Source organism: Fundulus heteroclitus, chromosome 21 (genome assembly GCF_011125445.2).
Source record: "Fundulus heteroclitus isolate FHET01 chromosome 21, MU-UCD_Fhet_4.1, whole genome shotgun sequence".
Classification (NCBI taxonomy): Eukaryota; Metazoa; Chordata; class Actinopteri; order Cyprinodontiformes; family Fundulidae; genus Fundulus; species Fundulus heteroclitus.
In genome coordinates, this window is record NC_046381.1 from 29,278,672 (window position 1) to 29,290,637 (window position 11,966).

Sequence of the window (11,966 nt, forward strand, 5' to 3'; positions counted from 1 at the left end):
GACGAAGAAGTATTTCCATCTTTGCTGGACAACAAAACAAAGCAGTAGCATACGAGTTTGTCTTCCGAGTGCCCAGGCTGGACTTATAACAGGTTCTAACTATGGTTGAAACCTTAATGAATAAATAATTATTTTGAGCTTATTTAGTGTTTCTAATAGAAAGGTTGTATTTGGAGTACAGCCAGCTTTGTTCCATATTATTCCATTAGTATTAGTAGTTTTAATTTTAGCGCAAACATGTGCACTAAGGTCATCTTCCCAACTTCAGAATAACTTGATCCTGACAAAGAGTTTACATGGATGACAATTGGATGGTCAAGGAGCATAAACCACCCGTCTTATTTGGAAAACAATTTTATTCCGATTCAGCTAAATCTGATCACAATATTCCAATTGGCATGTTTACATTATGCATTTTTATTCTATTCAGCCCTTTATTCCAATTACTTTTGTCCATGTAAACGTAGCTACTGTCCTAACGCTTAGGAGCGTTAAGCAAAACTAAACCAAATCAACTAGATACAGGTAGATCATGGTTGCCATAGACACTTATCCATGAAGAGTCCAGATATTGTTAACATCTGTTCGTTTCCACTCTGTTCTCTCCCATTGTGTCTTGTTTAAGGTTCACTGTTCTTACCTGCCCTAAAACAGCGGATGCAAATGAGCTGTTTTGCTAAATCTGGCATATTTACATTGATGCTTTAAGCTGACATGTTGATGAATTTGCTTTGTATTAATTCAAATAAATTAAAATTAAACGAAATGTTCCAATGCTGCTTGGTTCCATCCAAGATCTGGGAGGTTCTGGAAGCTGAAGTTTAAATGTTCCCAACCAAAGTCCAATGTGGGCCTTTTGCTCGTTTTACTTGATGTCAGTAATGATGGACTGCTCACAGATGTTTAGCGAACTGAGAAGGTGTTCTTCTCACTTTGGTTGTAACTAGTGGATAAAATCTCATCTCATCAGACCCGCCAGCTATGTTTGCATTCACAAAACTTCACGACCAGATTGAAATTTATTCGGATTAAAAAACAAAAAATAATCTGATTGTACCGTTACGGGTACAGAATCATTGAATCCGATCATGATGTGCGTTTATATGCACCTGTTTTTTTTTTTGTTGTTGTTTTTTAGAATAGAACCACTCTGATATGTTCAGTTATCAAATTTCCCTGAAAAAAAAAACAGACGAAGAAGTATTTCCATCTTTGCTGGACAACAAAACAAAGCAGTAGCATACGAGTTTGTCTTCCGAGTGCCCAGGCTGGACTTATAACAGGTTCTAACTATGGTTGAAACCTTAATGAATAAATAATTATTTTGTGCTTATTTAGTGTTTCTAATAGAAAGGTTGTATTTGGAGTACAGCCAGCTTTGTTCCATATTATTCCATTAGTATTAGTAGTTTTAATTTTAGCGCAAACATGTGCACTAAGGTCATCTTCCCAACTTCAGAATAACTTGATCCTGACAAAGAGTTTACATGGATGACAATTGGATGGTCAAGGAGCATAAACCACCCGTCTTATTTGGAAAACAATTTTATTCCGATTCAGCTAAATCTGATCACAATATTCCAATTGGCATGTTTACATTATGCATTTTTATTCTATTCAGCCCTTTATTCCAATTACTTTTGTCCATGTAAACGTAGCTACTGTCCTAACGCTTAGGAGCGTTAAGCAAAACTAAACCAAATCAACTAGATACAGGTAGATCATGGTTGCCATAGACACTTATCCATGAAGAGTCCAGATATTGTTAGTCTTGACATTACAGACAGTTTAGTTATTAAAGTCAATTTTAATCCCAGCAGAACCACCGAAATTCAGACCGAGGTATTCTAATGACACGTGTTGTTTATCACAGGGGATTTTCAAAGTGTAAAGATCAGGAAGGTCACTATGTCTCAGGCTACGACATTCATTTGGAGACAAAACAGGAACTGTTCTCTGATGGTGTTTAATTGAAGTCAGGGAGAAGTTGCAGGGTTCCTTTATGGAAACACAATTGTATTGAATATTCATTCATTCCTCCTTCAATCAAACTATTAAAAATGCGGTCAGCAGGAGAAGAACAGAAACCAAGATAAATGCTGGGATGTATTGAAGGATTTTGACTCCACCTTTTCCACATCTATTTACTATTGCCATTGATGTTGCTAGTGGTGCTATATTTCTTTATTGTGCTGAAGCCCTGCCCATTTTCCAACATCCATTTCTCAAAGTGGAGACTAATAAACATGCCTTGATCTGGACCTTCACATGTCATTATAACATGTTCTGCTTCTACTTGGTTTACTGGATCATAATTTGGACATCACTTCATCGTGTTTCAGTAACTTTTACATTCAGGGAAATTAATTTTCTACATTTTCACTATTTATTTGTTCATATTTCAGTTTGAACCTGCATGGCTTCAGCTCACATCTTTTATTCTTTATTCAGATTGAGGAGCTGCAGATTGTCAGAGGTCAGCTGTGCTTTTCTAGACTCAGCTCTGAAGAACAACCCCTCCCATCTGACAGAACTGGACCTCAGTCAGAACCAAGACCTGAAAGATGCTGGAGTGAAGGTGCTTTGCGGTTTTCTCCAGACTCCCCTCTGCAGACTACAGATGTTGAGGTCAGACTCCATGCTTAAGTTTAGTGCTGATGTTTCTGATGTAAAGTTTGTGTTGACACTAAACTGCAGACCAATGGCTGATATTCTACTCATCGACACTGAGCATCCTCATGGTATAGTCTGGTGTCTTCATCACTGCTTGTGTCCAGTTAAAATTTCTTTCTTTTTCAACTTCCTGCCATGATTTATTGCTTAATAACAGCAACTCCTGGATAAGGTGTTGAAATGGTTCACAGAAACCCATTGATTGAGTTAATGTTGTAGGTGCAATGACTTGGATGATTGAGGATATGCACATGCAAGTGCAGACAAGCTAGAGGGCCCGATGTAAAGCAGAATTGTAATAGTGAGAGATTAAAGCTCAAATACTGAGGTTAATGCAAAGTTGCAGAAAAGTAATGTACTTTAAGATGCAAACCGAAAATAGTCTTTTTGTTTATGTTTTGTGCTGCTTTAGAATGATGCATTGTACCAAACCTAGCAATTCTAAGTACTATAAGCATGTGTGTCATTGAGGTAACAGCTGGTTTTACTGTATACTGAATTGCTAATATTGATATTATTATTAGCAAGTTAATCTTGCCAATGAGAAGAAAATAAGCTGACCTGCACTAACACATCCCCCAACTCCTGGACAGTCTGTGGTGCAACGTGCCGTTGGTGGATGGAGCGAGACATCATGTCCTAGATGTGCTCAATTGGATTCAGGTCTGGGGAACGGACAGGCCAGTCCATAGCAGCAATGCCTTCATCTTGCAGGAACTGCTGACACACTCCACCCACATGAGGTCTAGCATTGTCTTGCATTAGGAGGAACCCAGGGCCAACCGCACCAGCATATGGACTCACAATTACCCCGTTTACACTACCCTTTTTTAACCGAGCTGAGACCAGTCCGAGCTCGGTAACCGAGATAACTTTTGAGTGTAAACGGTAAGCAGACTGAACTGAACCGAGCTAGACATAACCGGACCGCGCTAAATACAGACCAGTTCCTGGTGTAGTCTCGGCCTGTTTTTTTTTTTTGTCCCGGTTATTTGATCACGAAGAGTGCATGAGCAGACCGCGTCATCCCCTTACAGTCAACTGACTGTCCGCGTTTTTTTTCGGCGTGCCTGGCTGCACGTCCCGATTCACACTCCATTCAGAAAAAAATTCAGAGATTCATAATAATACTAGCTTCCTTACCATGCCACACAATTTCCAGAGATGATTCTGCTTAGCAGTGTGATGAACCTCAGCGTCTGTCGTTGTTTCCTGCGTCTGTAAATCCTTATTAGACGTTTGTTTGTCTTATCCACATGCCAAAAGCCGACTTTGTCCAACCATAACATCCTGAATGTTACGGGCGTCGTCATTGTGATTTGCTTTATCCCGCCTTCAATCCCAGAGAGCAGCAGTACCGCAGATCGTCACAAGGAGGCGAGGAGCGCAACCATGGAACCGGGATAGTGTGGTGTGTTAACGGTCGTCTCGGCTTGGTTAACTGATCCAAGCTCGGACTGGTCTCGGCTCGGTTTAACAAGGGTAATGTAAATGGGGCTAATGGGTCTGAGGATCTCTGTACCTAATGGCAGTCTGTCTACCTCTGGTGTGCACACGAAGGGCTGTGCAGCCCCCCAAACCAATGCCACCCCACACCATTATTGACCCACCGGTGATCCTGGAGGATGTTACAGGCAGACGAATGTTCTCCACACCGTCTCTAGACTCAATGTGAACCTGCTTTCATCTGTGAAGAGCACAGGGTGCCAGTGGCCAATTTACCAATCTTGGTGTTCTCTGGCAAATACCAAACGTTCTGTACGGTGTTGGGCTGTAAGCATAACCCCCACCTATGGATATCAGCCCCACTAAAACAGAAGGGAAGCACAAAGAACAGTAACACATCAAAAGGCCCGTTTACACTACACTTTTTTAACCGAGCCGAGACCAGTCTGAGCTTGGATCAGTTAACCAAGCTGAGACGACCGTTTACACACCACACTATCCCGGTTCCTTGGTTGCTCCTCGCCTCCTAGTGACGATCTGCGGTACTGCTCCTCTCTGGGATTGAAGGCGGGACCAAGCAAATCAAAATGGCGGCGCCCGTAACATTCAGGATGTTATGGTTAGACATAGAGTCGGCTTTTGGGACATGGATAAGACAAACGAACGTCTAATAAGGATTTACAGACGCAGGAAACAACGACAGACACTGAGGTTCATCACACTGCTAAGCAGAATCATCTCTTGAAATCGTGTGGCATGGTAAGGGAGCTAGTATTATTATGAATGTCTGATATTTGTCTGAATGTAGTGTGAATCGGGATGTGCACCCAGACACGCCGGAAAAAAACGCGGACAGTCAGCTGACTGTAAGGGGATGACGCGGTCTGCTCTTGCGCTCTTCGTTATCAGAAAACTGGGATTAAAAAAAACAGTCCAAGACCTACTCTGGAACTGGTCTGCAGTTAGTGCGGTCCAGTTATGTCTAGCGCAGTCCAGTTCAGTCTGCTGACCATTTACACACAAGAGTTATCTCGGTTATCGAGCTCGGACTGGTCTCGACTCGGTTAAAAAAGTGTAGTGTAAACGGGCCTAAAGATGCCCTCCAAACCTGTGGGTACCCTAACTGGGCTTTTGTCAAATCAGCAAGAAAATCCAAAAGACATGCTGCAGAACATAATGATGAGAAGAATAAATGCAAAAGCATCGTCATCCCACATGTTGCTGGAGTCTCTGACAAACTCAAGAGGATTTTCTTCAAACCTAAAATCCCAGTACATTTCAAACCAAACAGGACCCTTAGGCAGAGGCTGATGCATCCCAAGGACAAAACCCCCAATCCTAAGATGAGCGGAATGGTGTATGCAGTTCAGTGCAGTGAGGAATGTTCTGATCTTTATATTGGAGAAACTAAACAACCTCTCCACAGACGCATGGCTCAACACAGGAGAGCTACCTCCTCAGGACAAGACTCTGCTGTCCACCTACACCTTAAGGACAAAGGACACTCTTTTGAGGACCAAAATGTTCACATTTTGGACAAAGAAGACAGATGGTTTGAAAGGGGCGTGAAGGGAGCCATCTAAGTTAAGAGAGAAAAAACAACTTTAAACAGAGAAGGAGGACTTAGGTTCCAACACTGAAAAACTTACGACACAACTATAACCTCAATCCTCATACGGGTAATCAAAACATCGCTGTTGTAAACCAGGCCAACAACAACCTTAACGATTCCCCATTTAACCGAGCCCCAAGGGGGGGATCTGTTTCGGTGTAATTGGTATGTTATCTAAGCCATTACAAGGCCCTTGTTGGAGCACCACACTTTTCCAGACATTTTGAATTGAGAAAGCTTTCTGGATAGGAAGCGAAACATCTTCCAACTTCAGAAAAAAGTCCATTTGTTTTGTTGTTGTTTTTTTACTTTTTTGGAATGACCATGACCTGAATGACTAAGAATCGTCACCAGCATAGGACAAAGAAGGTTGAGGAGGTCAGAACCATGGGGAGAAAATGTTCAGATAAACCACCATGACAGATATGGGAGTGGTGTTGGGCTTTCTGCGGGGCTGAAATAAAACTTTTCATAACCAGTCCTGTGAGTCCTGTCTGCTCATTGTACAGCCATGTTTTCCCAGTATTGTTCAGCTCATTTTCAGTGAGCCAGTATCTAAACAATGGGATGACTTGTTGAAATGACTGCACACTACCTGTAAATATCCTCTCCATGAATCCAGCATTATCTAATATAACGGATAATAAAGGAGTCAGAGACCAAGTAGGAAAGCCCAGGAAAGAATAAAAAGCTTTTTTATGATAATCTGAAATTTGGTCAATTTGGCTCTGCTAAGTAAAAACAGGAAAAAGTCCATTTGTTATTGGCTCCAACTTTTTAACCAAAGCAACATTGAGCTCTGAACTGTGGACCTTCAGATAAATATCAGCTTGGATGGTTGGGTGAAGAAATCTGATGTTTGTTGGGAATTTGTTGTGGTTTCTTTGGCAAGAACATTGATATCAGACAGGTTCTGTTTATAATGCAGTATCCTGTCTAACAACAAAAAAGGTAGAACTGGTTCTGTTCTCAGTCATGTGTTTATGTGTTTAGAAATGAGTGAAGTGAAATTATTGCAGCCGTTAATCCTTCATATAAATCCCCCTGTTCCTCTCAATAGAAGGTTACTGTCACTGTGGAATGAGCTTCTTCCATTCAAATCACAACAGCATTAATTAACAGCCCTGATGTCACAGATTATTGAAGTCCATTTTAATTCCAGCTCAGAACCACTGAAGGCCCGACTAAAATATTCTAAAAACACGTCATAATAACATGTTTTGGTTCTACTTGTTTTAACCCTTTAAATCAGTTTTATTGGATCAAATATTATACATCAATGTATCATGTTTCTGGAACATTTAGTCCAATACATTTTATACATTTTTGTTTTTTATTGTTCATATTTCTGTTTTTACCTACATCCTGTTGGCTCCAGCTCACATCTTTTATTCTTTATTCAGATTGAGGAGGTGCAGTTTGACAGAGACCAGCTGTGCTTCCCTGGGCCCAGCTCTGAAGTCCAACCCCTCCCATCTAACAGAACTGGACCTAAGTCAGAACCAAGACCTGAAAGATGCTGGAGTGAAGGAGCTTTGCGGTTTTCTCCAGACTCCCCTCTGTAAACTACAGATATTGAGGTCAGACTCCATGTTTAAGTTTAGTACTGCTGTTTCCTATGTAAAGGTTGTGTCAACACTAAACTGCAGACAAATGGCTGACATTCTACTGATCCACACCGAGGAACTTCTTGGTAAAGTCTGGTTTCTTCTTTGCTTATTTGGTCCAGTTAAAGTTTCTTCCATTTTCCAACTTCCTGCCACGATTTATTAAATAATAAGCAGAAAACATGAAAGAATGAGTTGAATTTCAGTTTAGGGTTGCAACTATCATAGAACTTTCCAAAATCCAGTGGACCTGGAGCTGATAATGCTGGAAACTCCCACTCTTATTCCCAGCTAAATGATTTAATAATGTTGAGCCAACATAGGCAGCGGTGTGGAGCACAGGAAGAATCTCAGAACCTCTCTAATGCTGCTTTTTCATTGCCATTTTTACATGGCTCTGCTTGCCTTACATCATCTCTACTCTTTTTCTGTTGGTTTTCAACCATAAGGTGGTGAACGCCTCCTGGTGGTGGGTTTAGCCCAACTTTTGCCCATTAGTGTTGTGCCACTATTACCTATTACTGTGTGACATTTACAGTAAAAAAAATCTGTGAGAAACTGTAAAACCTATGCCTCTTTTCCAGAGCGGAATCAGTGGAAAAGGGACATGATTTCTCCCGGTCTCATCCTCAGTATGGGGCTCAGGGCTCCCGGTTCTGCTGCTGCATCTTTCTTTTCTTTTTTTAGGTTTATACAGCATTAGTGGCTTGTTTTTTGTATAGTGGGCTGACAGGAAAGACATTCTTAGAGAGGGGGAGAAACATATGGCAAATGACCACAGGTCCAAGTTGAACCTGGGTTGGCCATGTCAAGGACTGTTGAGCTGAATTCTTGCCCTGCCCTTCTCTTACTGAGTATAGGTGAGGGTGTCTCCCAACCTGGAGGTAGCAAACTCCAGGTGAAGATAATCAAGGGATTAGTTGGGAGATGTTCACTCACTGGGTAGCAAAGAGGACTGTGAGGGTGGTTGGCTGGGTGAAGACACTGTAGGAAAGTTTGTTCCAAAGAGAAGGAGCCAGTGAGCCACAAATTGTTTGAATATAGATTATATATTAATTTATGGTGCATTCAGATTGAAATGTTAAAATGTTATGAAATGTTAAAAAAGTAATTATTTAAAATGTTTGAGAAAAGTAAATGAATACTAGCATGTAAATTATCACTGAATAATACTTTAAATATGTTTGATTTTGGGTTTAAATCTTATGATATATTTTGGTTCAGGGATAACTTTTAGTTATTTCATGGGTGTTAATCGTTGGTTTCTGTGTGTTTATGTTTACAGGTTTTTCACCTACTACTAATGCTACTATTGTTGACTCAACTTTCAAATAAAACAGAATAAAAAAGGGAAATAATTAACTTTGGTTTTCTAAGTGAAATCCTGTGAAATCTCTGGAAGCAAGCTGCCTTTTCAAGTAGGGGAAACCTGCAGTTTAAATCCCAAACAAAAAAGTAGGAACCACTTGACAAGGACTAAGGCCTCCGTACATGGATCGTGCGTGCTAACAACTGCTCCACCAAAGCATGCCCCTGCTGCTGCATCTTTCAGTAGTGAAGCCAGAGGGGCTTGATTGCTCTGGACAGGAAGATTGAGGCATTGTTAAGATTTGGTGTCCCTGCCAATCAGCTCCACTATTAGCAGCTGGATGGTTGGATTTCGACACAGTGGGGTTTTTCCTCAATGACAGCTTTTAAATAGGTTATGTTGGACTGCTTTATCCTGCATCCAGTTGGTTTCAGCTCACATATTTTTTCCTTATTCAGGTTGCAGCGCTGCAGGGTGTCAGCGATCAGCTGTGCTTCTCTGGTGTCTTCTCTGAAGTCCAACCCCTCCCATCTGACGGAACTGGACCTGAGCTTCAACAACCTGAAGGAGTCAGATGTTCAGCAGCTGGAGGATCTTGTAAAGAGTCCAGACTTCAAACTGAAATCTGTGTAAGTAGATGATTGGAGTGAGTCCAATTGCTGTCGAGAACTGTACTGAACCTAGTTGGTACCAAAGCAAAGATCCAGTGTTTCCAGTAAAACTACAACTTCTCAGTGGGAGGAGAATGATGACAGTCTTCCTGATTAGATACAAAGACAACAGCCCATCAGATGAGCAATAAGCTTGTGTTCCTGTGTTTGTGTTAATGGGATGACTGCTGGGCCCCGTTTCAGAAAGAATGACCAATTTACTCTGAGTAGAGAGAAGCTACTCTGAGCACCGTATTTTTCTGACTAAAACTCCACTTTTTTAATAGTTTGGCCGATCCTGCAACTTATTGTCAGGTTTGACATATATCAATTTTAAATAGTAAATCATACTGACCAACATGAACAAAGTAGTAAACATTACCATCCATTAGCTGCAAGAGGGAGCTCTAGGCCTACGAAATTTATATTCTGCTCTTGCGACACTTAAAAATGAATTAAAACATTAACTTATAAATAACAAAGACTGAACACATGTACATATGTTGTTTCACTGTTTCAGTATGCATTCACACTGCGGAGTGTTGATGGGTCCAGCTCGAAGGAAACAGACTATGACAGAACCCTGTTATTGGGCTGTCCGTAAAGCTAATAACAGCTAGCACTAGCTACAGGTCTGTTGTCCAGGCAGTTTACAACTTTGCTGATGCACGTCAGCTTTATGTTGCTCTGAAAAATCCATGTCATACGGTTAGCTTAGCACATAGAACAGTTACACTCACAGTCTAATTTCAGCATAATTACACCAATATAGTCTGCGAGAACTTTCCAGGTTGGAGTTGATGGCTTGTTGTTCTAATTTACTCCTTTCAATCTCCCAGGTATGTTCCATATTATTCAGGAGATTGTGGATGCAGCTGTGCAATTGAATAAATTGTGCTACCAGATTAAATGTCAGTTTTTAGTCTTGGATTGTGTGAAATAAATTTCTAAATAAATGCGACTTATAGTCACATTTATTTACTGACTGACAGCTGATGGAGAGAGGCTGGAAACACTCACTGATCATCTCTGTTGCTCCTTCTCTCTGCAGGGAGTGGTGGTCCCTGGTATCATCTTTGTAGAGGAGAACAGCCGATCTATGTCCTGCTGATCAACAGAGATTCAAGCTGCGGCAATTTGAGTTTAAAGAGATTTTAATCCTGTTTATTTGATTGTCTGTCATTTATTATCTGATATTGTTTAACTCTTTGGGTGATGACCAAATGAAAACTAAGCTTTATTTAGTGGCAACATGTATTTTTTTTTATTGAATTTGTTGAAACTGTAAAGTTGGTCTTATTTTCAGGTACATACCTTTTGGTTTCTCTCAAAAAGGTATGTATGTGGGTAGCGCTGTTGCCTTGCAGCAAGAAGTTCCTGGGTTTGAGTCTGACCCTTTGTCTTTGTGCATGGATTGGGGGAGTGCTGGCCTAGTGGTTAGATCATTGCGCTTGTGTCCTGCAGGTTCTGGGTTCTCCCACATACCCTTCAAGGGGATGGATTAAAAGCAGAGAACAAATTTCATTGGAATGTATGTTGCAATGACAATAAAGATGATTAAAAAACAGTATTGTAGAAAAATGTAAATGCTAATTTCAGCTATATGTGAGCAGGGCTCTCCACTCATGCATTGGCCATGTGACACATGCATTTCCCTGTCTGCTCACACAGGGCATTCCTCAGAGATCAAAATGTTTCTGGCACAAGTTCACCAACTTTCGAAGAGCATAAATTAACTGGTTGACAACTTCAAGACTTGAAGGGTCGGGACCATACTTTATTGACAGACCAACACATTTCGGCATGTGGCCTTCTTCAGGGTAATTTCAAAGCACTCCATCAGCTGTCTTTAAATAAGTACAATGCAGAAAAAATTTAAATAAACTTATCACTTATTCACACATACCTAAACTGACCAATCAGCATCCAGGGGGATAGAACTTGCTGACTGGTTAAACTAGTGCCTGATTAGGTTCTTGCTAAAAACACAGTTTTAAATAGGGCATATAATCCCACATTTGCAACAGTACTTCACTCCCACAAAAATACAATCAAATCAGATCCATACATTGCAACCACAAAACCAGCAGAAATAACAGTATCGTGACAAAAAACTCTAACTTCATTAAAAACAATAGGCAAAACCAATAAAAACCATTGCAATCGTACATTCCAATGAAATTTGTCTTCTGCATTTAACCCATCCCAGATTGCTGCCCAGGAAACAATCTGGGTGTGATGAATTTAGGAGGACCCAAGAAATACCCGAAAACAAGTGAGTACAAAATATTAACAGTCTTTATTTTGACGCTGGCGGCGCGGTCCCCTGGCTCGGCTCGCACTCTGCGACTGGCCGCTCCTGGACGTGCTGAGGGTAGAGCTCTGACTCCTTATGTCGAAGGCGTCCGAGAGGGGGTTATCCAGGGCTCTTTGTCCAGGTCCGGTCCGGGTCTTTGTCAGGGGGAAATCCGTTTAACTCAGGCAGCGGTTTCCAAGGGAGAATCCAACAGAGCGTCCAGGTCACAATCCAGAAAGCACAGACGGACAGGGGACAGGCAAACTCGTTTTTACTCACGGACAGGCTGGGGTCAGAAACACGGTGAGGCAGTCCAGTTCTCTGAGGCTGACAGGCAGGACCCAGGCAGGCAGACAAATCCAAAAGGGGCAGA

The 11,966-nt window shown here is 41.3% G+C and overlaps 1 protein-coding gene across 2 annotated transcripts in view; it reads left to right on the forward strand.

Annotated features, from left to right (window-relative positions):
* The window catches only part of LOC105932162 (NACHT, LRR and PYD domains-containing protein 12-like), a 28,405-nt gene extending 16,439 nt beyond the window's left edge, over window positions 1-11,966 (forward strand). For both annotated transcript variants that reach the window (XM_036125570.1, XM_036125571.1), the window contains 4 exons: window positions 2,452-2,628; window positions 7,135-7,311; window positions 9,106-9,276; window positions 10,349-11,966. In XM_036125570.1, coding sequence (XP_035981463.1) covers window positions 2,452-2,628; window positions 7,135-7,311; window positions 9,106-9,276; window positions 10,349-10,379 — 556 coding nt within the window. In that variant the 3' untranslated portion in view covers window positions 10,380-11,966. The remainder of the gene's footprint in view (window positions 1-2,451; window positions 2,629-7,134; window positions 7,312-9,105; window positions 9,277-10,348) is intronic.